This window comes from Montipora foliosa, chromosome 10 (genome assembly GCF_036669935.1).
Source record: "Montipora foliosa isolate CH-2021 chromosome 10, ASM3666993v2, whole genome shotgun sequence".
In the NCBI taxonomy this organism is placed as follows: domain Eukaryota; kingdom Metazoa; phylum Cnidaria; class Anthozoa; order Scleractinia; family Acroporidae; genus Montipora; species Montipora foliosa.
The window spans coordinates 4,959,362-4,986,861 of record NC_090878.1 but is presented as its reverse complement, the minus strand read 5'-3'; the positions used below and the strand labels follow the sequence as shown (position 1 = coordinate 4,986,861).

Sequence of the window (27,500 nt, the reverse complement as noted above, 5' to 3'; positions counted from 1 at the left end):
AGTTGTATGGTTTAGTTTGGGGATATTGTTCAGTTATCAAATATTAGAGCATCACTTCAAGTCATAATTCAACTTCAACGGAGGCATGCTGTGTTTTCGTCGTAAATAATTCAGTAAAGCCAATGATTAGCTAGCTGAATAATTGGCATTTCTGGTTTTTCAAGAGCAACTTAATTTTTAAAATAAATTTGAACAAAAATTACATTGAATGCATTTGTGCTCTTGTAAACAGAAGCTAAAGAGCTATGTCATATTTGAAGTTTTCTTCAAAAACACAACGGTTTTCAGCCCTACGGTTGGCTTACGAGAAGAATTAAAAAAGCCGTTGGTGGCGTAACATGCGAATTTGTGTGTCTACAGTCTTTTCCTTATGATCCGATCAGAACACGAATAGAACACGAATGATTTCGTCCATTATTACATCAGTGTTAACACCTCATGACTACAGCATCCTGCTCCCTCGGAAAGTGACCAGAGGCCCGTCTTTCGAAAGTCCCGAAATTTTACGGGCCATTTTCGGGTGTCATAATATCTCAAGAACGGATAGGATTTAAGTCTTCAAACTTCACATTCATTCTGCTTTTTGTTACCTTGTTACATATGAAAAGATTGGCTTTCCAAAACAAGCGGTTGACAGTTTCACCAATGGCTTTTCAGGCCCGAAAGGTTTTCGGGACTTTTGGAAATACAGAGGGAAATGTGACACCCGAAAATGGCCCGTAAAGTTTCGGGACTTTCGAGAAACGGGACCCTGACCCCAGTTGTTTAAACGATGGATAGCGAGCGCTATCCGCTGGATAACTCAATTGGTTTTACTAGTGTTTATCCTTTGGATAGTGATTTATCCGGTGGATAGCACTATCCAGCGTTTGAACAACTGGGGCCAGCATAATATTTTCCACCATTGACATAATTAAAACACATGAGCGGGGGCGCGCAGATGCTGCGGCTGCAAGCGTGAACAAGAGTGACGCATGCAGATGCAAGAATTCGAAAAATCAAATTTTCTTTTCTTCAACAAGCATTTACTATTGCCTCACGAATCCTTTTGTCTGAATAGAGGTGACTTAGGCGTAAACATAGACGCAAGCACACACACCCAAATACAGACAATTACGCAATTAAGCATCTGTGCTTGCATCACTTGCATGACGTGCTGCCCTCAATCTTGCTTTTGTGTTCGCCTCAGGAGTTACAGACCCAGTGTGCGCTCTCATTGTATCGCGCGCTATTGACTACCAGTGCATAGAAACGATAGCATTTGAAGGGCTAACCAATATTTATCATTTATAAAGGCGGCGAAATACGAGATACAAAAACCCTCAACTTGGCGCGCAACATTGTTTCGTTGCAAGTTTGGGTCGATGTTGCCCGTTTTTCACCTTGCATGATCAACTTGTCGCGCAACAAAAACATTTGTTGCGGGTTGAAGAAAGTTGTTGCGAAAAGTAGAGCGAGCGTCTAATCTGAGCAACAAATTTTGGCTTTGTTGCTCGTTTTTCATCAAGCTCACAACTTGTCGCGCAACAAATGTGCTCGTGTACTAGCAAATCAACCAATCAGCGCCCTGCATTTCTTCAAACCCCAACAAATGTTTTTGTTGCGGGTCAAGTTGATCACGCAAGGTGAAAAACGCGAAACATCGACCAAAACTTGCAACGAAACAATGTTGCGCGACATTTAGCACTTAAAGGCTTATGCATTTCATACAAGCGCGCGGTTTCGGACAACTCTACCTCGTCACTGTTTTGATTAAAGGTGATCGAGTTCATCACAAATTCTCGTTGATTTTCAAAAATACTTTGTGGTTTATAACACTTCCATCTATCAAGACTCACTTTGGACGGATATTTTTTCCTGTAGTGCTAACTTAATTATTTTGACATAAACGCAGTAAGCTTGTCTTTAGATTGTAACACAGTCAAGTTATACCAACAATTAAATGTCTCAAATATTCTAAGGGTTTCCAACAGATGAATGAAAGTATAATCTCGATTTTGGTTGCAAAATCTCTCTCCTCAAAATATCATTGTAAAAATTCATAGATTCTTCTTACATAATTTAGGCTCTGTAGCTTTCCATAACTTTAAAGTCTCATTTAATATTTTGTATTATTATTTTTGTGTGTGGGAAAAGCAAATCTGAATTTGATTTTCTAAAGTCAATCACCTACAAGCTGTCAAAACATTGTTGCCAATATCTAGAAGCTCTAGAGGAAAATGAGACGATATAGTCGTCTCTTGAAGTGCTTCTTTATTTATTCATCTTTTATTACTGCATAAACGGAACATACAAGTTTGCCACCAAGCCACAAATTTGTAATATCGTTGAACGTCAGTTAATTTTTCAGGTCTTTCATATTGAGTTTTGCTTCGCGCGCGAAAGTCACGGTTACTAAAGCAAAGATCACAAAAAAAGACCCAAAGCAATTCTCCTTAATTAAATATTAGAAGGTATATCGATCGCAAAATGTACTGCAAAAGAGCAGGCCTTTTTTTTTCAGTTGGGGACATTAGTTGCATTTTAACATTCAATTCAGTTGGGGTGTGCAAAATATTTTACTTATCTTTCCGTTGAAATATAATAGTAAACTCTTGGTAAATGTATGCAAATCTGGCTCTGGGCACTGGTTAATCCACGACGGCAATTTCGATATTTTTCTAAATATTGGATTGACTGCATTTGAAAAGAATAACATATTAATTTCCTCCAAAGCAAACTGATAACCTTTCCTCGGTGCAAGTGACTGATTTACGAAATTGAATTACTACGTACCTCTGCGTGCTACTCTATCCAATAATTTTAAGTGACTTCACGACCTTCTCAGTGTATTGAACATAGGAGTTTACCTTTATCAGCTTGGCAGAGATCCCATGTTACTTCCAGGGAAGAAATATTCGTTATTTGAAATTCTATTTCACGTTCCAAATCGAACCTTCAAAGCACAACCATGCATGCAAACGAAACGCGAGATTAATTATTGCAGGAAAACGGAGAGAGTATGTTAGCATTTAATTTGACAAGGAATAATTGCTTGTCAATGCTAAACGTCTGAAAATGTAAATAACCGGCAGAAAGAAACCAATTGGTTGGTAATATTCAGTCCACGGTATTTTTATGTTAAGTATTTTAGAGCAACGAATGGTGTTAAAGGATTTAATGTATGTTTTTTCTCCGAACAAATATCCCCTTGGAACCTTTCCTGTCATTACAATTTAGAAGAGTCCACTTCAAGGCTACATGATCAAATGCTACGATAAACCGTAGGCCCTGTCTCACAACCCGTCAATGTTCATAATCCTGGTTGACGTAAAAGAACCCACACACTTGTCGCTAAGAGTAGGGCAAGTAGTTCCCGGTGTTGTGGTCTGTCTTCTGTTGTGTATCATGGTTGGGAGGGTAAAAAAGGGGCTACACTAATTGGCGCAAGCTGTTGTGGCGCTCTGCCAGCTTGACTGGCAAAGTTAAATAAATAGCTTTTCAATAGCTTAATAAACAGCACCACAGGAAAGGACTGCTCAGTAGCTTTCATTTGAATGGTCATACTTTTAGATTTCACCCACAGACTCAAATGGTCGCACAGTCAGATAGGAATCGAAAGCTCAGTCAAATATGTGCATTGTAAGAAACAACCTTAATTTACGTTGTTCCTCTTTAACTCTTTTATGCACATGTATATGGCTTTGGGTTGATCGACTACATACGATAAAGACGAAATTTATAAAAGGAAATCTTTTTTGGCGGCCAAATAAAATATATTTCTGTCAAAATGCTAATAAGGCTTTCTAGCCTCGTTACGACGAGAAATTTTCAAAAGAATATTTGTTTCAAAACGAGGGCAGTAGGTCTAATTCACATAAACACAAAAGAATGTAAAAGTGGTCGCCATTTATAAAAATGTTCTGTGGTACCCAATACTCGTGATTATCCGTTAATATTTTAAATATCGAGCTCTTAAGATAGTTCTGTACAACTTATAAAATCTTACTCTGTTCACATAAAATATCTTTCTTGTCCTTCTTCGTGTACTTAAAGTATTACTATAGATAACTTGTTATTAACTGATAAAGGGTCGATAAGAAACGTTTTAACGACGGCTGCATACTAACATAACCTCCAACACGCATGACCACCATGAAAGCTATTAACGGCAGTATGCTTCCAAAAATCAGTGAACTAACTGTCTTCTAAGCTCGCATTTGTCTTCAGCTATGGTTGTCTGGTTTGTCGAAACTAAGCAACATTACGTCAGATTTAACATCCCGTTTAAGGCAAACAGCAAAAGCCAAGATGATATTTGCGTTTTGCCAAAGTCGGCAAAGAAACTTGTCAGGTTTTTGCTTATTTCTTGCCTGTTAACTGCAACCAGCATCAAGTACCTCCTTAAAGGTGACAAAAGACAACGGTGGTATAAAAGAATGGTCATGATTTTTTGATAAGGAACAGCTTGCTGTTTCCAGTAAAGAGAGAGCCTTTAGCATCATGTTTACGTCAGCGAAACGCGAACGGCAAAGGTGACCACGTGACCATAATTTACCCGCCATTTTTGGCGGTTGCCGATTGCCTTTGCTGCGTGAAAGTAGGCATTTTCGCGTTTGCTGTATACGTGGAGTTTCCTGTGTTTTTTTTTGCATAAGAAAATGTTTCCGGAAAAAAGAACCGCAAAAGCATTTTCCGGTTTCATGGTTCTAGATCGTTCATAACTGACTCCTTACCGTAATTTTCTTCATGACCTCAGATTGACTCTCTGTCGACTCACAAAAAGGCTTCATCGAAACTCGCACAATTTGAGAGGTAAGGATTTTCATTTTATATAGCGTCTTTTTCTCTGTTTAAAAAAGTTTTGTTTTTGTTTTTTGCCGGTTAGCTAAATACTCTAGATTAACAGAGTTCATTCCGAGTTGCCGTGGGTCACGCAAAGCTAAAGTCACAAGCCTCATTCCGTTTTACGTGAAACGTGAAACGGTAAGCCAACGCTTGTCGTTTCACGTAACATGATGCTAAATCTCTCTAATGTTGCTGTTGATTCAATCAAGGGCCCCGTTGTTAGAGACCGACTAAGCTAATCCTAATTTAGTAAAAAGTTAAAATTAAACTTTATCTACAAATCAAGGAAGATGATGATGATGATGATGATGATGATGTCTTTAATAAACCATAAGATAAAAAATACATATCCTATGTTACAAAAACGAGAACTGTGTAATGAATTTACAATAATATGCTGTAGCTAAAAGTGAATTATGTAATTATAACCGGTTGTGTTAAAGAATGAGTCTATTTACAAATGTGTTCTTGAAACTTTCGGTGTTAATCTTTGGGCGGAGGCAAACCATGCGACGTAAATTATATTGCTGGGGTTTAGGCTTTGGCAGAATTTCATTTAATGGATGATAGGTTAGAGCCCTAGCTTTACTAAATAATTTCTTGTCCTGTGTATACATGATATATCCTTGACATTCAATGGAACTGAAATGTAACGCCGCTTGTAACATCTGTTTAAAAAGTTCTGTACTGTGTTTAGATCGCGTTCATGCGCACCATACACTGAAAGGCAATAAGTTAAATTAGACAGTATAATTGTCTTAAAAAGGAGGTCTATTTCATTCTAGTCATATTGTTCCTTTCTCAAAGTTCTTAATATATGGAGGCCCTTGTTAGCCTTAGCTAGTTTGAGCTTAACATGAGAGCTAAACTTACAATCACTCTGAAGTGTGACTCCAAGCAAGCACAATTCACTATGTTGTGGGATGCAATTGACTGGATTATAAGTGTCCTTGTTCGATTTCTTTCTAATTACGAGCTCTTTGCATTTACTAGGATTACACGACATACAGTTATCTCGCGACCAATTTAAAAACTCGTTTACTAAGGCTACAGAGGTGTCAGTATTGCCTAGTACCGGTGCAACAATTGTCGAATCATCAGCATATTTGAATAACGCAGGGAAGCCATCATATGTAATTTCAAGATCGTTAAGAAATATATTAAAGAGGTGGGGGCCACTAACGCTACCTTGTGTGGTACCCTTATTGACGGCTTTCCACCTACAGTGATAGTGACCAGACAAAATGCGTTGCGGTCTAGCGGATAAAAAACTGTGATACCAGTTAACAAGATATGGCGATACATGTAATTGTTTAAGCTTGGTGGACAAAAGATTGTGTTTCACCGAGTCAAATGCTTTGGAAAAGTCCATGGTAAAGAGTCGCACAGCTTTACAGTTATTGTCATCTAGGTATTTGCAAATCTGGTGCTGAATAGTTAAGAGCGCAGATGTGCAGTTCCCACCCTCTCTGTACGCGAATTGACTACTGCTCAGGTGATCCTCCATGACGCCTCTGACGTGTGTTGTATACAACCCTTTCAAGAGCTCTAGCGATCACCGGTGTTACACTGATTCGACGGAAATCACCGTTCTCCTTAGGTACATCAACCTTAGCTAATGGACTAATGTTCGCTCTTTTCCAAGATTCAGGCCAGGAATGAGTTGACAGGGAAAGATTCCACACATAAGAGATAACCGGGGTTAGTAGTTCCGCGTGTTCTCGTTTTCTTCAGATTAGACAGAGTGTTCCAAACGAGTCCCAGAGGGATTGTTGGAGCCTTGACATCTGGATCAATGTGAATATCAACTGGTCGAATGTAGTTAGTGTCGCTGCATAGATTGCCGAAGTACTCGTTTAACTTGTCAAGTGATTCACGATCTAAGGTAATACGGGCTGCGTTTCTTCGTTGCGATACCAGGTCAACACCTTTCCACCATTGCTTCGAGCCAATCACACCCATATTATACTGCTTTCTGTTCTCACTGATCACTTCCGAAATCCTCTTATTCAACTCTTTCAACCGAGCTTCATCGGATACCCTCGATTTCGACCGCAACATTGCTTTAACAAGAGGGGTCATCCAGGCAGGGTCACGTGATGACATAGTGACCACCCTTACTGGCATACACCTATCCAAGTGACCCCGTATAGTTGTCTCCAGTTTGTTCACCGCCTCGTTTACATTCTTGGTTTCAAGTACCTCTCGCCAGTCCTCCCCTGCCAAAGCCGTGTACAAATCAGATTTTTGCCTTTCAGTTTTGTCTTAGACTTTTCGTTTTCCTCACGGTTCCAATCGAAAATTACGTTGCTCAGCCATTTCAATAGGCAAATTAGAACTTTAGTTTTTGTTTACTTGCGGATTAACGGCCTGTAAAGAACTGCGTCCAGCACTATTCAGCGAGCTCGTCAAAATACAAACAAGGAGTAGAAATACGCAGCAATACTACATCTCAAACTTCTAATAAGCTATTCATTATCCGACTTTTTCGCACTGTATTTTTAGCAAGTGAATTGTAAACCGAGACCGTGTGACACTGAGATTTGTACGTAGCAAGCGCGGGCCAAACGTCAGCACCTCAGCTAGTCAAACTGGTTCTCTACTGTACAAAATATCGTGGAATCTTGGTATTCGTTTCGTGCGTTTTCTGTACAATGCTAAGTAATACAGATGAATAGTTTTAGTATATAAATAGCCTTAGCTGGCTAAAATCATAATGAAAAGTGAATGAACGTAAGAGAAAAAGTATCCTCAACAGTTGCACGTCTTCTTTTGTCAGCTCAGTGTTTTACTTTTTCAAATCAAGGTTTCCTTGTCACTCGTGCTTTCCCTTTGGGTTTGCATGTCAGTAATTAACATTGGAATATCTTTTCTCGAGTCAATCTGATGGTCGCTTCTTAGCTCGCCCTTAACTGTGTCTTGTTCATCTTGATCTCGTAGGTCATCTGAATCGCTGTCTTCATCAGAAAACGTACTTTTCAAGGAAGGAACAAAATCAAGTTGAATTGGCGATCCGTGGTCGAAGGGAAGAGCTCTACTCCATGAAGGTATGCTTTCCATGCTGACTTGCACTCCTTCATCGACTCCGGGGATAAATATAGTGTACGTTGAGCTAGGAGAATCCCTTTTTTCTGAACAACAGCATACTTCCGTAGATGAACTTTTCGACTTTTCACCTTCATAGTCACTTGAAATTTCTATTGGTAATGAACAGCGGCGACATACACGCGATATCTGCGATTTGCTTTTTCGTGGTGGTGGGCCATTGCGAGGAGGCCTTTGCGCGTTTGAAGGCACACTAGAAGAACGCACGCGCGGTACGCGACGGTTTTTCGCGAGCCAAAGCGGAAGTCTGTCCGCGGGAGAGTAGTTACTCACTCCTAAATCTGGTTTCAAATTTTCCAAATGATTTCCTGAAGTTTCGTTCTCTTCGGTCTCGTCCTTTTCGGGCAAGTCGCTTAGTTTCGGAGTAACTCGTTCATTGCGACTATACTTTCGTTCTCTGTTCCCCCTGGTGGCCGTTGGTGATAGCCTGACATCATTATTTCCAAGAGAATGATCAGATTTGCTGGAATGGATACTATATGTTCTGGAGCTCCGGCTCCCGTCGTTGGAATTTTTGCTTGGGAAACTCTTCAGTTGTTTTGAGCCATTCTTGTTTCCCATTACTTGGTTCTCGTTATCACAGGAAGCATTACTGCGCATGCGTAATCCTTTGCGTCTGGTACCGGAACCAGAACGGCGGTCAGAAAAATCCGAAGTTATGGAGCTCAGCAACAGACGGTTTCGTTTTTTTGGAAGTTTTAGCCTGGCTTGTGCATGAGCATAGTATAGATTGAAGTTACTTCCAATTATAGAAATCGGTAGAGCTACCACGAGAAGACCGCAAATTGAGCATGCGCCGCCGATTATTTTGCCTGCCCACGTCGCCGGTACCATGTCTCCGTAACCTACTGTCGTCATAGTGATGAGAGACCACCAAAATGATTCTGGGATCGAACGAAACTTTGTTTGCTCGTGGTGCTTTTCTATGTAATATATTATCGAGGAAAATAAGATGACGGGAATTAGAAGAATAAGCAACAATAGACCTAGTTCGTATGAACTTGCTTTTAGTGTGTGTAACAAAATTTGTAGACCGTAGAGCAGGCGAAAGAAACGGAAGAGCCGAAGAAGACGAATCATGATAAGGGCGTTAGCCAAACCATTGGGAACGAAAGGCTGAAGATAAAATGGCAGAACCGAGAGAATATCGATCCAATTCGTCAGCTGTCGGAAAAAGACTCGTCTTCTCGGACAGAATAGTATTCTTAGCAGTAGTTCAACGGTAAACCAAATACCGCAAAAGTATTCGATGGCTTTGAACGCAAACTGGCTTTGACCTCCCTTTGGGACCTCGCGATCGAACTGGGGAAGAGTCATTGCACAAAATGCGCCCACGGACAGCATGATCAGTGCCACAGATACAATCGAAAACACCTGCAAAAAAAGTCAAAAGCAGCACGATTTAGGTAATTTTATTGTTTTACTGCTTCTTGCAGTTTCCGAAGAGAGTTATTATAACTTTTATAGAATCAGAGCGGTAGAAGTGTCTTCCCCCTTTTTGTCAATGCCATTCCTAAAGCGTGACAGAATAAACTTGTTTTGTAATAATTGATGATTTGCATCCGACGTCACAGCGGCCATGTTGGTGTACAGAACAATGCAGTAAAATGTCTTTTGGGAATTTGACTCTATTATTATGCAAAACTTGTGAGGCCATTTTCTATTGTCTTGTACGCCAAGATGGCCGTCTCAACCTAGAATTGGGCAACCGCAGCACGTCACAGTTGTTCAAGATGGCGGCGCGCAAGATATTTGAAAACAAACACGAGCGATTCTGAAATTCATTTATTCCGGATTTACACTCTTTCTTCAAAAAATTTCTATGGTTTAAAGTTATTTTTTGTCGGAGTTGAGAATACCTATAAATTCTCTTGGAATAATTCATCTATGTTTTCAGCGCTTGCAATTAGCTTTAAAGCTGAAAGTAAAAACACGCTATCTATTGTGATAACATTGTAAGTTTTAACCTCGATTTTAAATCAGTAAAGGCCTGTCCAAACGGTAAATGTTTCATGGTAACATATGCTTAAACATGTTTTGTGCTACAACATGTTGATGTTTTAGCCAAAGGGCAAAAAATACTTTAAAACATGTTTTATGAAATCCAAAAAGCAAAGAATTGTGGTCCACTAGATGACCCAGTGTGTCGTGACTAAGATAAAACAAATTAGTAGACTCAGTACGCATGCGTGCGTCAAAGATGTTTTGAGTATCTGTCCAAACGAGCAAAATATCGGTCACCAAACGTGAGAACGAAAGAAATGTTTACGATGTTTAACATATGTTTGGCAGAATGCAAATCGTACCAACATGTTAAAACATGCATAAGCAGCACAAAACAAGGTGGCCATACGGAAAAATGTTTTGCCACCCAACAATGTTTTAACATGTACAAGTACAAGGAAAGGTTTCGTTTATACAAACGTTGGCCGTGTAGCACTTATATTTTAAACAGAGTTAACTGAATAGAGTGTAATGTACTTAATTCGGCTCATGAAAAGATCGGCGTCTGAACCGGACCTTAGTCTTCAAGAAGTAATTGAAGTTACGTTTCTCTGTGGACATTAGTAAGAGCTGACCATTACTCAACAATTACTGAAAACAGCAAAGAGAGTTTACAGTGACAGTCAGGCGGCTTGTCATTGCCGCGCCTAGTAGGACCGCTTCAGGTCGTTTTATAATTCATTTAAAACGGCTCAGTTTTATTCATTTCAGTTTTGAAGTAAAAAAATTGTAATTCAGAAATGACTATTTTAAGATCGCTTTTGCCTTGGTTTAAATGAATCTCCCCTCTTTGGTATATTTTAGTAGCATGACAACATCGAAGTTCGGACAAGATGAAATAGTTATTTTTGGCTCCGAGGTTTTGTAAAGCCGACTATTCAGTTTGCGCCTTTTAAGTTCTAATTATCTATTTGAATTATGAATGAAAGATGTCAAAGAGCCATTAATATTGTCTGTATAAAGTTTCAATTGTCGCGATGAACGGCCTTCTGCATGCTTGTTTGTTGTTAAAAGCAGCCATTTGAGCATATCACCCAAAATCATGGTGTTTATTTCCATGGCTTTTGAATCAAAGCAATTACTTTTGAAACGGAATGCATATACCGACTCTCACAAACCCACGGCGGGAGTTTAGAATCTATCATTTGCCCAGGAAATACATTCTAGTTCTTCTCTGTTGACCCGCACATTGAGTAATTGCAATTAGCAGCTGCATGTATAGCCAAAGCTACCCCCACCTACTAACACATCAGGTAAATACTGATGTTACAGCGTGTACTCCAAGCGGTGGACAAAAGATGCATTTTGTATCTTAGAAAATTTATTAAAACAGAAACGCTAATTTGCATTTTAGGATTTCAGGAGTTCAATTTTTGCGGAGTGTTTGAGGCCGTTGACGAGCTTCTTAGTGTCTTCGTGATATTGATGTGATTAAGTTGCGTTGAATTCGCCTTTTTTTTCTTTTTTCATCGCACCGATGAAATTGTGCCGATGTATTACAAATATTCCAATACATCTTGGGACTGAATAGTGTAGACTGTCTGATACCGTAACAGCTGTTTCAGTGATGTCAATTTCACACAATCTGGTGTCGTTTCTTCCAACACAAAAATATATCTCGAACTGCTCGTCTTTTGGAGGGAAATAATTCCACTTTTGCCTCAAACAAAAATCTCTCCCTTTTTAGAACGCAACGTTGGACGGTGATTTTCCTAGCTTTGCCGTGCAGAAAATTAGCCTTATGAAGCGCACTTCGTTTAAACAAACAAAAACCCAACATAGAGCCCTCTTAAATTGAAACAAGAATAAGCTAAGTCAAGGAAGGCAAGATTAGTCGTGATAAGAGCTTTCTCTCCTACCTTAGCTGCTCTAGAAGAATGAGGATCGTCCAGTATCGGCCATATCTTCGGCTGATATTTTGTCCACCACGTAAAGCGACCACAATCGCGTGCTGCCGGTGGATGGTCCTCTGACGTGTCACTTTGTAGGTCAGTATCTCTATCCTGATCCCCTTCATGCACATTGAAGCCCTTTAAATTCTGCTCAGCGTCTCGATGCTGACAGTACGAAGTCCAACAGCAATGCTCCATTTCCTTTTCGTCAATACCCCAATAGGTCAACTCTTCCTCAAATAGCGGCCCGCATACATCACGAGGGCAGTGCAATTTCCCAGTTCGATAATAATTTAAAACCTGCTCAAATATGCCAGGATGGCGGTCGAAGAACAGCTCGATTCTTTCCGAATCATAGTCGATAGCTTTCGTGACGTTCTCCACAACCCAATAGAGTCGCGTGTCGGGGTAATTCCTCACGGTACTAAGGTATGTCTCATGCTTGCGGCCTCCGACATTGAGGATAATCCGTCGTTGATTTGTATCAACCGTTCGCGGTATTATCTCGAGCCTTGTCCGTGTTTTCATGGGATGGCGCTTGATTAATCACCTAGAACATACAAGAAAAATATGCAACGTTTGGAATATTTGAATATGCCGCATCTTCCTTTTATGAAAAAAATCATTTTTTGTCCTGACGTGGTAAAGCAAATACCATAGAGCTTCAAAGAAATGCATTACTAAGATCTGTTGGTTATTGATGCATGACTTATAACCAACCAGATGGTTTTATTTGCTTGGGAGAAACTGTTCGTTTTGATTGGTCAAGCCAAATGTTCACTTTAAGACTGTATATACGGCATAAACTTTCATTAAATATCAGCTGCTAATGTCTTTGTCAGAGGGTGAGAACCTATAGACTGCCAACCTTTAATGCCTTGTCCTATAAGACATTGCAAGGAGAGGATCGGTTAGTAGTGGAAAACGAAGACATATAGTTGAAAACGCTGTTTCGTTTTTAGTTTCGTTTTTAGTGGTTGAAGGCAAAATTTCAAATAAAGATATTCCCTTTCCGATCGATTAAGTTGACTTTTCTTATATATATTTTGATTTATTCAATAAAATAAAACTCAGAATATAATCATATGCATTTGAAGGCCAAAAAAGCTATGCCCGCGTTCTAATTTGAATGTGAACGGAGTTTACTTTAGTTGAAGTAGCTTACTTAATTATAACCTTAGAAAGTTGGTATCTTCATAGAAGCCGAAGTACGATCTCAAGTCTAGTTATCCTCCTCGAATGCGTACTTGAGCGGATCAAAAATAAGATACGGTGCGGATACGGCGTAAACGCGTCAAGTAAGCCTGAAGTCGACGTGAGTTTCTGATGCACTTATGGCCTACTTGGACTGAACCCAGTATGAACTCGCCAAATGTACCCGAAAGGGCGAGAGAAATAATAATAATAATAGTACTGTTTGCCAAGGATGATTTCATTCCCAGAAAGATAATTAAATTCATCAAACCCACTTTAAGGAGGACGTGTAAGAGTTGAAATGAATTATTGAAATAATTGTTATTTTCCCGCGGCTCATATATTAAACCGCCCGAGTGAGTTAAGCTTCAGGTTGAACCGGTTTCCCACCCCCCCCCCCCCCCCCTCCCCTCCCCTTCATTTAATAGAAAATTAAAACGTCAAAGCAACTTAAATTTTAAAATGCAATTATTTCCTTATCAGATGTTTTCGAACTTTTGTTAATAGTGTCTTTAGTCAAGAAGTAATTTGAATAAATTCCCAACAGAAGAATTAAATAAAATTTAAAAAGGCGTTCTCTGGTTAAAAAAAATAGATAAAATGTAGTAGCTTTCGGTTGACATAGAAATTACAATGAGAAACGATAAAAATATTTTTAAGGGTTTTAAGTGCCGATTGGAATTATTTGTAGTCGAATTGCCAACCTTTAATGCCTTCTCCTAAGACATTGCAAGGAAAGGATCGGTTACTAGTGGAAAACTAAGACATATAGTTGAAAACACCGTTTCGTTTTTAGTGGTTGAAGGCAAAATTTCAAATAAAGATATTCCCTTTCCGATCGATTAAGTTGACTTTTCTTATATTTATTTTGATTTATTCAATAAAATAAAACTCAGAATATAATCATATGCATTTGAAGGCCAAAAAGGCTATTTCGCTTGATTACGAGAAGGATAGCATATTAGCAGTTTCATACGAGGGACTAAGAAGGCTTTAAGTATGCCCGCGTTCTAATTTGAATGTGAACGGGGTTTACTTTAGTTGAAGTACCTTACTTAATTATAACCTTAGAAAGTTGGTATCTTCATAGAAGCCGAAGTACGATCTCAAGTCTAGTTTTATCCTCCTCGAATGTGTACTTGTGCGGATCAAAAATAGCATATGGTGCGGATACGGCGTCAAGGCGTCAAGTAAGTCTGAAGTCGACGTGACTTTCTGATGCACTTATGGCCTACTTGGACTGAACCCAGTATGAACTCGCCAAATGTCCCCGAAAGGGCGAGAGAAATAATATTAGTACTGTTTGTCAAGGATGATTTCATTCCCAGAAAGATAATTAAATTCATCAAACCCACTGAATGAATTATTGAAATATTTGTTATTTTCCCGCGGCTAATATATTAAACCGGGCCGAGTGAGTTAAGCTGAACCGGTCCCCCCCTCCCATCCCCTTCATTTAATAGAAAATTAAAACGTCAAAGCAAGTTAAATTTTAAAATGCAATTATTTCCTTATCAGAAGTTTTCGAACTTTTGTTAATAGTGTCTTCAATCAAGAAGTAATTTGAATAAATTCCCAACAGAAGAATTAAGTAAAATTTAAAAAGGCGTTCTCTGGTTAAAAAAAATAGATAAAATATAGTAGCTTTCGGTTGACATTGAAATTACAATGAGAAACGATAAAAATATTTCTAAGAGTTTTAAGTGCCGATAGGAATTTGTTGTAGTCGAATTCAGTATTGCCTGGGTACTTGTTTTGAATCATTATCGACCTCGATTGTAATAGCACTCTGTCAGGATTCAAAAATTTTTTTAGGCGGAAATTTCCTTTATCAATTACAAGGACGTTCTTCGGGCCGATTTACACGGTACGATTTTTGTTGCATGCGGCCGTCAAGCGTACGACAGACCTATGACACGAATTGTTCCGTGTAAATCAAACCTACAACCTACGGCTATAGAGAAAAATCGTGTAGATTTGTGGATAACCTTGCCCGCGAAGGAGTTATCGGGGAAAAAGCCGTGTATACGCTGAAACCTCCATCTGAGCCCACGGTACCAGCATTCTGTGGCCTCCCCTAAAATCCACAAGACGGAGCCGATCGTAAGCAGCATAGGCTCGGTAACTTATAACCTCGCGAAAATTGCCGCTAAACTTTTGAGTCCCGGCCCTTAGTCGGTCAATCACCGCACCACGTCAAGAACACTCAGGACTTTGTAGAAAGGATCCGGGGGATGGTACGAGAGGACATTGAGACCATGACCTCCTTCGATGTGAGCTCCCTGTTCATCAGCATTCCCCAAGACGAGGCCCTGACAGTGGTAAGGGATTGCTTGTCAGAGGATGAGACTCTTGAAGCACGCACGGACCTGTCTATAGATCAAATTGTCGAATTGGTTACTTTTATGTATAAAAACCACGTATTTCACCTATGGAGGTAAATACTTCATACAAAAGCACGGCTGTGCAATGGGATCACCTGTCTCTCTTATCATTGCAAACCTATACATGGAATGTTTCGAGCAGCGGGCGTTGGAGAGCTTTCCCTGTTCAACCCCCCGTGTGTAGCTCAGGTTTGTTGACGACACATTTGTCGTGGTGGACAAGAAGGACCACACCCTCTTCTTTGACCATATCAACAGCTGCGATGAGAAGATCAAGTCACCCAGGAGGAGGTGCAGGACAACACACTGGCTTTCCTAGACACTGCCATACATCGGGAGCACATGCAACGGTTCTCTGAGCACCATGCAGCAAGGTGCACCGCAAACCCAGACACAAATAAAATTTAACGTCTTGCAAAATGTCATATCTAAATTTGCTGTAGATGTTGTGAAGGAATAATTTTGTTTATTTTAAAGAACTTGCCGTTGTTTAAGAGTCGCTACCTTCCGCAACGACATCCGATTGCCACTAAGATCTTGTTAAGATTAGATAGCATCACGAAGCACTTTCCTTATACTATATGACTGTAACATCCGTAAGTACTTAGCTTTCGATACAAGACAAAAAAGATCCTGTTTTTTTCCTTTCGCTTGGGAGATTCCTGGTCTAGAATCTAATACGCAAAATATCTCTTGACTTAAGCCTTACCTGTTTTTATTTAAACTTCTTGGGAAATTCGAAGTACAGATGAACCACCTTTAGTTGCTTCTAAAATGACACGAATGATTCTCTTGTTGTAAGTGACGTTATCTTTTGACATTCTACACTAGATCTTTCGCCGATATTTTTACTTTGAAAGAAAACTTTGAAAACCGAACATTCAAGGCAGAAAGGAAAGACTTTTATGAGGAATTAAAATTACTACTCAAAAGCAAGTGTTGATATAAGCCCCCGCCTTTCAATTGATCTGGCGTTCAATATGATTGGTACCCGTTACTTTCCTAACAAATGCCTTATTATTTTTCTTGTAAGGATCTCTCTCATTGCCTCAGGGCATGCATTGGCAAGCTTTCTCTATTTCAAGCACAAACTACTGCAAAAAAAGTTTCAATTTAATAGATTAAATTATTCAGAATCTCTCTGAATATTTACATCCATGCGGGCCCGCAAGTTTTTCGTTTATTTAACTTCTCAAAATAATTAAATTTTATTTTGTTTTATTTTATTATTTTACCACACACAATGAATTACAAGCAGAATAAAACGATAATAAACAGGTTAATTAGCATTGAATTTAAATTAAATTAAATTAAATTAAATTGGTTGCCCTCCTGCATGAAAGCATAAATACCAAGTGTCACAATTGCTGATGACGTTGATTTATAGTAAATGCGACTTATGTCAATATTTTTCCCATAAAAACTGGCATATATAGAAAGCCTGTTTTGTTCAATTGTATTGAGTTAGAATTTTCGCATGGTTCTCCATGTTCACGACACATATTTAGGTAAAGTAAAAGTAACTCCTTCAGAAACATATACAAAATGGAGGAAACTAGACGTAAGTTCTCCGGGATTAAACTGCTCTTAGCATTCATCTGTATAGAAGGCATAAAAAATTTGTTTAGATAAAAATTTGTAGTAAGAGTCACGCCAGGCCTCAAATCCAAAAAAGTGGAAAAGTCAACTTAAAAGAGTCTTGTGAGTGGCAATGAATTGTTTTGACCGTTTTATGCCAGTTTTAATCAGTGGCGCAGCATGAGTGTCACTCATTTTCATAGTTATTTTAACGTAATTTCAATTTTCTCTTTGGTCCCAACCTAGTTCCCACTCTGGGAACGAGGTTGCTTTGATTCTTTTTGCTTGCATTTTTCAAATAATCTTTGGTTTTTTGCGGTGGACTTAAGTTGTATTTATTTACAAAAGTCCATTTATTAATACTGCGCAATTATAACATTCTATTTAACAACCTGCTATATGGAATCCAATAGACTACAGTTGGGGGGGGGGGGGGGGACAAAATTGCTTGGAACTGTCGGCAAAAACGTTACGAAAATATAGAAAAAGGACATTGTTTTTTAAATCGAGCGGTTACAAGTTATTTCGCGATACATCCACATCTCTTGACCGTCCGCCCAGTACATCAATGATGATGTTATGTTGTTTGATGGTGTATCCTGGATACTGCTGAGCCATCTCCCACCTCAAAGGACCGTACTTTGCTGTCTTCTCTTCGGTCTTCTTCAGCCGGCTGTCCATCCACGGGCAGGGCGTGTTCACTATCCCTCTTTCCCCATGCATTCGAAAATGTTGTTAAAAGCAAAAAGTTGTACAGCCAATTTCGGACGTACAGCGCAGAATTGTTTGGGGGGGGGGGGGGGGGAGCGGGAGTGGCAATGAGTGATCTTCATGTCGCAAAATGTCCCAAGAATTTTAACCTTCATCGTACATATGAAATGGACTGGGAAATAAATAAATAAATGAATGAATACTGAAAGAATTTACGCCAACATCAGTTGTAAAGGGCATCTGTATAATGACTTTCCGATAGCTGCATATTCCTCCCTGATAAAGATACCAGACAGGATTGTTATTAGTAACGTTGGGTCTTTGAATTGTAACTTTTAAGCTACTTTCTTAATTTTCCCAGCCAGACTAGCACCCTGGCAAAGTATGACTGTCAACCTGGGGCCGGTTGCTCGAAGCCTGGTTAGCGCTAACCGTTGGTTGAGAGGTATCAAACCTATAACCTATGTCCTATAGGTTTCCATGGTTGTTAACGCTGCTTAGCGCTTACCATGCTTCCAGCCACCGGGACCTGGTTGCAGGCAATCTCGACCCCAGAGCTCTTCTCTTAACCGAGGGAGGGAAGAGCTCTGGGGAACCCTGAAACAAAATGTCTTCTCATTGGTTTTCGTGAAGAACAATCAAAAGCGTCTCTAATTGGTGCATTCATGTTAGCACGAGAAGTGAGCAGGCGCAGTAAAGTTCAAATAGCCAATTTTTTGGCTGACAGAACCCTACGGCGCATGTTCTCCTACACAGAGTTTCCCAGAGCCTTGGGTCGATCCGAGGCGCTGGTGACGAGAATGGGTTGCAGGGTGAAAGGTTCGCGCATGGCATCTGTTTAGTCTTTATTGTTGGCGGTGGTAGTGGTGTTTTTTTTTTTTTTTCGTGTGTATTTTATTTCTTTTGATGCAATTTAAAATGACCCAATCCCTCCCTCCCTTTTCCCTTTTGGTCACATATTAGAGAGATTTCGCATCGCTTTTAATTTACGGCAAACGTTAGGCTGAAATTTGAGATTTACCGGAAATCAAAGAATCTTTTTTCACTGAAATTCATTCACACGATCGAAAGGTTCATTCTCCTAACTAGTAGCATGGATTTCTTTGTTTGGAAGTCGTGAGAAGTTCATTATCATCATCATCATCATTTATTAGCCTTTTAATGGAGCAGTGTCACGCTATTTCAGTCAAACTTGAAAACAATAAAATACGTCTTTGCATCAATCAATAACAATAAACTGCACTGAAGCTATTCTTTGTTATTTGCATCCATGGATGGAGAGGATGGAAATGGATTGAAACTTGAAAAAACTGGCCAGTTTTTTTTCAAGTTTGGAGATGATGGCCGCAGAAAGTCACCAAAGTTATATAAGAATAGCTTTTTGTGTAATAAATATATTTCATATGTTGTCAGTGGGTTGTTAGGAATGTTGTACGTGTGAGAGTAAGTACTAAATTACATTTTTACCCAGTTTGACCTAAAACAGCAAATTTAGCATGATGGTACCGTATAGTGGGTGTTACATGAAGATCAAACCTTTTTAAGCTGATGATGTTCCTCATATGTCGATACCTGTTTGACTGACGTTTCGTTGAAATTGTTAAGAGGATTTACGTACCGATCACTCGTAGTTTTTGTGTTTGCGGCAAACAGCTGAATTCTCAACGGGTGATGATAACTTAGATAAGTAAATGTCAAACCAGGTTTCATGAACGACAGTTCTTGCTAATGAGCAAGACTGAAGATGCGAAAATGTGTCATGATAAGATGTAAAGGTGAAAGTGCCTGTCTTTATCAAAAACCATTGGAAAGTCTGTCACGTTGAAGCGAGTATTGATTGGGAGTGCGAGGATTGGTTCAATTCGTACATTTCCGCTTTTTCACAATCTTCATCTTGAGATTTTGTTGGGAATGTACGTCTCGTTCTCAACTTTTCAATGGCCAACGCCAAGAACGATTTTTCAAGCAGAGCTCAACCGTTTCCTAACTAAACCGCGTTTCAAGTCGTTTTCATCTGGGGCTTGTCCTAATATGCAAAGGCTGTTCGTTGTCGAAAACAGTGTTGCGAATTCAAGAACAAAGGAGAAAAGAATTTATTTACTTAAAGTAGCGTCTGTAAAGTTTTGCCGGGATGTGCCGAATGATTCCCGAAACCCGTGATCTTAGTAAGTCTACAGGCTCAAAGAGGGCCAGGAATTCGGTTCACCGCAGTCGAGGTGTTGATATAAAGATGTTAGCTCCGTGTTTTTTGGTGTTGACATTCCGCTAAGTTTCTTAACTTCGCTCCACCAATTAGCTGGCTTACTGTCGTTCAGGTTTTCGGCCTCGGACTTATAGAACTTGGCACGACATGATTTCCTTTCTCGATTCACTCGACTTTCTCAACGCTCGATATCCGGCGTAACTGATCTCCTTTCGCTAGTGCTTTCTAACGGATGCTGATGAGACGCTTCAACTTCTGGTTTATCCAAGCAGGCTCGTTAGGGTGAATGGTCTTAGACTTTAGGGCAGGAGAAGTTTATACCGGTGTTAACAATGTCTTCAAACATTTTCACTTTACCCTCGCACGTATCAATACTGTAAAATCATTATTTTGATGTTTTCGATGTCATGTCGGTAGTAGGTCTCGAGACTTAATTATTGCCTTAGTCTTAGATTGTTTAGTGCGCTTCGAGGGCTGGACTTCAATGGAATAGTGATCAGACAGACCGAAAGCAGGGCGTTGGATTGGTGAGCCATAGAATTCCTTCAAATTAGTAAAGACTGGGTCCAAGGTGTTTGCTCGACGGAAAATCAACAATCTGTTTGAATTGGAAGCTGTTGGTCAGGCGGGAACATTTCTTGAATAAGCTGATGTTAAAATCTCCTAGTGGAATAATTCCACAGCCATGGTAGCGAGGTTCGATTTCCGATAAACTATTGTAGAGGTAGTCAAGCAAAGGCGTATCGGTCGCCCGACGCTTGGATGCGGGATGATAGAATGTGCCAATTACAATAGACCTTATTCATAAATGGAGGTCAATTTATGATTCTTTTGTCCAAGTGCAAATTAGCCTACCAAGCCTCGATACCATACAGTGAATTGAAAAGAATTCTTGCTCGAAAATGAGACTTGGTAGGCTAAAACTTGGATAAAAGAATTTATAAATGTGACCGCCATTTATGAAAAAGATCTGTACTAGTGGTTCCTCTGGGGAGACGGGTTGGGCGTATTTGAGTCCATAAACCTTCAAATTGATCGTCCGTAAAATCTTCAAGAATTTTTGACCGGGTAGAGTCTTTGATATAAATAGTTTACTTCATAGAAAGTGCGGCGTACGGGGTTTTATGCACGAGTTGTTTGTGTCAAAAACCCGAACGAGCGAGGAACGAGCGAGTGAGGGTTTTTGACACAAACAACGAGTGAATAAAACCCCGTACAAAGCACTTTCTATGTCGTAAACTCTTTATTACACATAACATGAGAATTTTCATTAAAATAGTTTTCTGAACGCGAATTAGAAACAAAAACTCACTAACAATAGAACCAAATGCAAATTTAATTTAATTCAATAACAAAGTACGATTTGCACGATTTGCACGATTTGCACGAGATGCACGAGTGATTGGCATGGAAACGCCTTTACGCTATCGCTGATTGGTTATACTTTCACATGTGAAATAGCTGTACGCCATTCTGATTGGCTGTATAGGTCTTTTTCACATGTGAAAATAAAGCGTATAGATTTGTACAAATGAGCTTTATGGAATAAAATTCTCATGTTATGTGTAATAAAAATACATACTCCTCCCTGATTAGCTCCGTAACGATCACGACGAATCACGTTATAGCCCGAGATTGCGACGACATTATTATCGATGTGATCTTTCAACCATTTCTCTGTTATACAAAGCGAAATCAAAATTTGCATAACGAACAGTTCACCGAATTTCGTCGATTTTGGGGGCTAGAGACATCACGTTAGATAGCAAGAATGAAGGCACAAAATAATGATTTGAATTTCCGGTCGAGAGTTAGTTGAAGCCATAATAAGATTGTCGATATTGCGACTCGTGTTGTGGTCGGGGCATGGTTCACTGCTCTTGAAGAGATGACTTTGATTTGATGTTGGCGTGATTCTCGGTGCTTCACTCGCTTTCTTGCTCTTGTTCCGCGGTATCTTGGCCATTTTCCGTCCTTAGACCCGTTTCGTAGAACTTTTCATTTGGGTCGACCCAAATGATTAAGTTGATTCCGACGTCGAACTTTTCATGTGTCGAACCTAATTCTTAGCGTAAACAAATACCATTTTCAACTGTTAAAATAAGGAAATGAACTGGTGAAAGAGGTTTTAAACGACTCATTTCCATTCCATCCCATTTCGTTTCAGTACAAAATGCCAAGTTGGAACAGCTTTATTTGCTGTTTTTTTTATACTCAAGGAAATTGCGATCATTCGAGATGCGAATGCACACCTTGAATTTTAGTTCATATAAATAGCGTTAAAGCAAGTTGGAAGTCAACCGTTGTGAGCTGTCTAGTTTCAGAAAGTCCCAGCCAGTTTCTCGAGAACGCTCTCAATGGTCGTTACGCTTCTCTGATTTCTCCTCGCACAGCACACGTGTGAAGTGTCACTACCCTCTGCTAACCAATCATCAGCACAGTTATATTGAAAAATTCATTAAAGTAATTTATGCATTATATATGTAGGTTCGGCACATGAGAAGGTTCGACGTCTGAATCGGTGTCGAACTGTTGCCGTTCTATCCGACTGCACAATTCGACTGCAACGGCGGGTCGACCCAAATACAAATCTGTCGAACCTAATTGATTCATACGTCGAACTTTTCATGTGCCGAATGCAATTATTTGGTTCGGCACATGAAAAGTTTGACGTTTGAAACGGGCCTTAAATAGACTTCTCCTTGGTAACGAGCTGATCTCCACCATTTAAAGGCCAAATTGTGGAGATTTAGAGTTAAAATTCTCGAAATTTACGGGAGCTGTGAAATGTGCTGCCACAATGAGACACATTACATTGCATTTGAGCACAACAGCAGCTGAATTAAACCGACCTATCAATGAAAATCCACTTAGAGCAGATAAAATTTAACATTTGAAAGACATGTCTCATTGTGTTTGTAGATCATGTGAATTCAATTACCGGTATTTAGACTAACCTTCATTTTAACGTTGTGTATGGGCCGATTTACACGGTACGACTTTGTCGCATGCGTCAACGGCTTACGACAGGCCCACGACATGATTTACGATTGTTGTGTACGTCAGAAAAAATGTCGTAGCATTTTAAAACATGTTTTAAAACGCTGCGACAATCGTAAGTCATGTCGTAGGCCTGTCGTGAGCTTGTCGCATGCGACAAAATCGTATCGTGTAAATCGGCCCTATGACTACTGGACCTGTCTTTTAAAAATTAAAAAAAGGTTTGATGCTCAGCTATATGGTGATTTTCGTTGGGGAAGAATAGACGCGTTATCAAAATTGTTTCTTTTCCTTGTATTGAAACGTCTGAAGAATTTTCGCATGCATCCTGTGAGATAAAGGGTGGCAGTGAAAATTCTATGATTGAAGACATAGCAACTGATTTTTTTCGAGAATGAAACACCTAAAATTGAAATTCTTTTGTACAAAACGGGAGTATCCGAGTGTGTGTAGCTTGCACAAAAAGTCAATAAGTCTTTTTTTTCTCAATTTTCATGATCTTAGACTTCACCGAAATAAGACTAGTAAAATAAAGTCTTGAGAGGCTTTTTATGGGTAAAAGTGAGCGATATATTCTTGGATGATGACAATGGCGAATGAAGACTTAATATAATATGGTGAAAAGACAATACACATTTCAACAAATTGAAAATTTGAAAAGGGCAAAGCCACCTTCAGGAAATTAAAAGCCAAGAACATCCAGGGAAAAATATTTCACCAAAATTGCACTACGTCCCTAAAAGAAATAGCAATGTTCTGTAACTTACCTCATTAAGCTAACGTTTTCACTGCGTGCCTTACACAGAAAACTTTGGCGCTCTTGTTTGCCTGCTTTCTTATAAGGCATCCAGTTTTCCTCCTGGATAATTCGCAATAAAGCTCCCTTTGCACAATATATGTAAATAATTAATAAGCAGGGGCAATTTATTTCAGCCAAAGACAGGTGTGTTTTTTAAAAAAACATTTTAGTCAAGAATCTTCATATTTCCGAAACGTTCAATTTGGTCATGTTAATTAGTCTCGAAATGGAGCTATCGGTAGAAATTTGCCCATCTGTGAGCTCGGTTTAAAAAATAACATTAACATCCTCATGTTTTTGTTTGAGGTGAATTCATGTGGCTTGATTTGAATCTAGATAGATAATAAAACTGACTAAAGCAATTGTGAACAAGAAGACAGTTTCCATTCCAAGAAGATTGACTGGTATGGGTATGGCTTTTTGACACAAAGCTCAGATCCGGTTGTCAGGTGATTTGAAGCCAAACCGTGCTTCGTTGGAGTCGTAGTTAATACAGCTTGGTACCTCATAATTGACAGTCTGTTTGACAAAATTGTTGGAGTTTTACATGTATCTGTCCTGTTATTGATCGCAAATTTCGTGGCGTGGCGTGACGTGGCGTGCTTATTTTCCCTATTGAGAGAAAACGTCGACGTTTCGGATGCGGCTATGACTATTCTTTTTTTCGCTCGCGATTTAAATGCGCATGCCTAATATTTCGTTCCTAATTTTTCAAATACGTTATTTTCATCGTTATTCAGTAGTTAAGGTGGCTGAACACAGTATTTCCGCGGTCAACGATATTGATTAAAGGCTGGCGTGGATTTTGATTATTTTTTCTCTCTTTCTCGCGATTGTCTCGGAAAATGGGGGGTAAATTCGCGTGTATTGCGTAAAAGTCCTTCAGAGGAACCCAGCAAAGGCTCCGCATGTGCATTCCCAGGCTAACGTATTCGTGTTTACCAGCTTTTTCTCAAACTTGCGTAATTGTGCTGAGTGAAAATTTGCTATAGAAGATATAACCCGAAGCAAAGATGTTTAAAGTAAAGTTAATTGACAAACATGGTCACCTGTCCAGCATGGAACAATAACGCCTGCTCCAGGTTATGTTATTGATTGTCGACATTTTACAGAAGAATTAACTGTTGCCAGCTTTCAAGTAATATGTAATGAGGTAATGAAAGTACTTTCTGGTGTTTATTGAAAAAGAGAGGTCTGAAATTTAGCCTTTAAAATTTCAAATGGAATGTGATCAGTACATTACCAAGACAACTACTGTAGCTCGTGCAAAGAGGAGAAACTATTTTTCCTGAAAAAGACCTAAGAATTGAAGTCGCTTTGAAAAAAATGCTAAAGTGAATTGTGAAATGAGCAACTGACTTGTAAGATCCAAAGAAAAATAAATAAAATATTCTGTTCTGCTGTTACACCTTAAGTGAAAAAATAGAGGCCGTGTTTAAATTAATACTCGTTGATGACTTCCTCTCCAGCTGCAAGGAGAATGGTTTTGTGTTTAATCCATTGTTAAGAACACTTGTCTTAAAATTTGCCTAACTTCATGTCAAAACAAAAGTGCATCATAATTTGCCTTACAATTGTGCTTGTCGCTCATATATGTCGTCAGTAATATATAATAAAAATAATGGAAACTTTATTTGTCTTTGAATTCAGTTGTAAATCTCTCTACGTATAGGCAATTAACAACTGGCTACTTGAAATTGAATAATATACTTGTATACTGTATTTACAAATGAATCAAATTTAAAAAAAATAAATAAATAAGTTTTATTAAGTCTGGGCTATCCCAAGTCTTATTTCTACGACAGAAGATACAAATATGTCGCTCTAATGGCTAGATTTATTAATTTTTTTGATTATATAGTCTTGTTGCGTTTTGTCAATGCCAATGTCATTCATCATTTCTACGAACGTAGAGCATTCGTTGGAGAAAACACCAAGGGAGCTCATGGAAAGGTTTACAAATTTAACACATCTTAAGTTACTTCTCATGTCTTTGACCACGTTCATGTATTTTTCTTTTTTGCGTACTGCATTGTTTTAAAGGTTAGATTCGAAACCAACTGTTAGGTCTAGAATATATAGGCACTTGGACTGTATTAGGAAAATAATAATAATAATAATAATAATAATAATAATAATAATAATAATAATGGACACAACATTGGTCTCTATCAGAGTTAAGAGGTGTGGACAGAGCAGCTCGGAAGATCATAGTTGAGAACGGTGGCAAGGACCCAGCCAGCCTAACTTCTTTGTTATATCTAGAAGGGAAGGGAAGGGGGTAGAGGCCTGCAATCAGTCGAACGCGAGTATAAGATCACTAAAATCAAATCGCTACTGAAATTGTATCAGAATTCGGACCAGACTGTGGGAGCAGTTAGAGAATTTGAAGAACACGCCATGGCATCAGGTCACCAGTCGCTTGTAAAGGAAGCAGCCAAGTACGCAGAAGAACTTAACTTCACACTTCAGCTTGATATCCTAAATCCCGTGTGTGTTGCAACGGAGGGAAAAGTGGTGACTGCAGCTAGAGCTGGGAATCTGCTGAAGAAATCTCAAGAGATGCAGCTCTTGGAGATCGCTAAAGAAAAAAGGTGGCAAGGAAAGTTATTCCGTATCAGATGGGACGATGATAGCCTAAGCGTAACCAGCTGCTTTGCATGGCTAAAAGGTTGGGATACATGCCCTACATATACCATCGCGGGCATGTATGAGCTATATGAGCAGTTGTTACCTACGAAGCTCTACACAAAGGAAAAGACGCAAACCTCCACCGATGGTGAAGTCCTATGCAGGTTATGTGGGAAGGTAGCTGAGAGCGTTGCACATGTACTGGCTGGATGTTCCTCCCTGGCACAAACCAAGTACCTATACAGGCATAATGCAGCTTTGAAGATTCTGTTTTTTCAGCTCCTCCGAGAGCATGGGTTGATAGAAGAGGTTCCACCATGGTACTCACCGGCGATGCCAAAACCAGCCTACCAGAACACCACGAGTGAAGCGTTTTGGGATATTCCCATCTATGCAGAGCACAACGAAGTAAGAGCAAATCGGATAGACGCGCGTCTTGTCAGCCACGAGAGGAAAGAAGTTTACACAATTGAAATGAGCTGCCCATGGATTGAGAGTAGAGCCAAGAAAGATGAGGAAAAGACGCTCAAGTATGGTCCCATGATGTGGGAGCTGAAGCAGAGATACAATGGTTACAGGGTTGAACAGTACAACATAATAATTGACGTATTGGGTGGTTATTCAAAACACCTAGAGAAGTCGGTGAGGAAGCTAATAGGAGCGAGAGCGCGGGGTGTACTTGAGCGGATGCAGAAGTCGGTCATCTCAAACACTTTGAACATTGCCAGAACATTTAAGATAAATAGTTAGGGCGATAAGGACACTAGACTTTAGGTTTTCTTTTTTCTTCTGAAATCCAGAAACACAAGGCTTGTCGCAAAACCTGTATTTTAATTATTTTCTACGCAGTTTTTATAGTGGATAAGAGTTTGATATGATTCTAAATAGGCTTTTAGTAGAGATAACCAAATTATGATGGCCTCGTGTAGGTTTATAAGAGATAATGAGAGTATAAAACTGAATAATTTTCTAAATAGGCTTTTAGTAGAGATAACCAAATTATGATGGCCTCGTGTAGGTTTATAAGAGATAATGAGAGTATAAAACTGAATAATTTTCTAAATAGGCTTTTAGTAGAGATAATGATATCATCATATTTTTGCGCAGGTTTTACAGAGTATAGAATTTAATAATATTCTGAATTGGCTCTCTAAGTAGAGAGATTCATATCG

The 27,500-nt window shown here is 39.3% G+C and overlaps 2 protein-coding genes and 1 long non-coding RNA gene across 6 annotated transcripts in view; 2 read left to right on the top strand and 1 right to left on the bottom strand.

Moving 5' to 3' along the window:
• Nucleotides 1-27,500, top strand: part of LOC137973753 (uncharacterized) — a 104,828-nt gene that overhangs the window by 33,768 nt on the left and 43,560 nt on the right. The window contains exon 3 of the long non-coding RNA XR_011117308.1: nucleotides 7,768-7,874. This is a non-coding gene — a long non-coding RNA (uncharacterized lncRNA). The remainder of the gene's footprint in view (nucleotides 1-7,767; nucleotides 7,875-27,500) is intronic.
• Nucleotides 5,134-23,779, bottom strand: LOC137973747 (voltage-gated potassium channel KCNC1-like). 4 transcript variants are annotated; one of them, XM_068820631.1, is made up of 3 exons: nucleotides 23,666-23,779; nucleotides 11,796-12,378; nucleotides 5,134-9,306 (listed from the first exon to the last, which is right to left on the bottom strand). In XM_068820631.1, the coding sequence occupies exons 2-3, from the start codon at nucleotides 12,354-12,356 to the stop codon at nucleotides 7,624-7,626; spliced, it is 2,244 nt and encodes a 747-aa protein (XP_068676732.1). In that variant the 5' UTR covers nucleotides 12,357-12,378; nucleotides 23,666-23,779; the 3' UTR covers nucleotides 5,134-7,623. The 4 variants fall into 4 exon arrangements, with proteins under 4 accessions (XP_068676732.1, XP_068676735.1, XP_068676736.1 ...); XM_068820634.1 differs by lacking the exon at nucleotides 23,666-23,779 and adding an exon at nucleotides 16,116-16,203; XM_068820635.1 differs by lacking the exon at nucleotides 23,666-23,779 and adding an exon at nucleotides 15,011-15,304.
• Nucleotides 26,404-27,078, top strand: LOC137972950 (uncharacterized). Its single transcript, XM_068819637.1, has one exon. It carries the CDS (start codon nucleotides 26,404-26,406, stop codon nucleotides 27,076-27,078), a length of 675 nt encoding a protein of 224 aa, XP_068675738.1.

What these genes read in the sequence shown, in the direction of transcription:
- LOC137973747 (XM_068820631.1), bottom strand. Translation starts at nt 12,356, where the DNA reads ATGAAAACACGGACAAGGCTCGAGATAATACCGCGAACGGTTGATACA. An exon ending in ATTCTTCTAGAGCAGCTAAG is followed by an intron (nt 9,307 to 11,795) that starts GTAGGAGAGAAA and finishes CTTTTTTTGCAG; the next exon opens with GTGTTTTCGATTGTATCTGT.
- LOC137972950 (XM_068819637.1), top strand. Translation starts at nt 26,404, where the DNA reads ATGTATGAGCTATATGAGCAGTTGTTACCTACGAAGCTCTACACAAAG.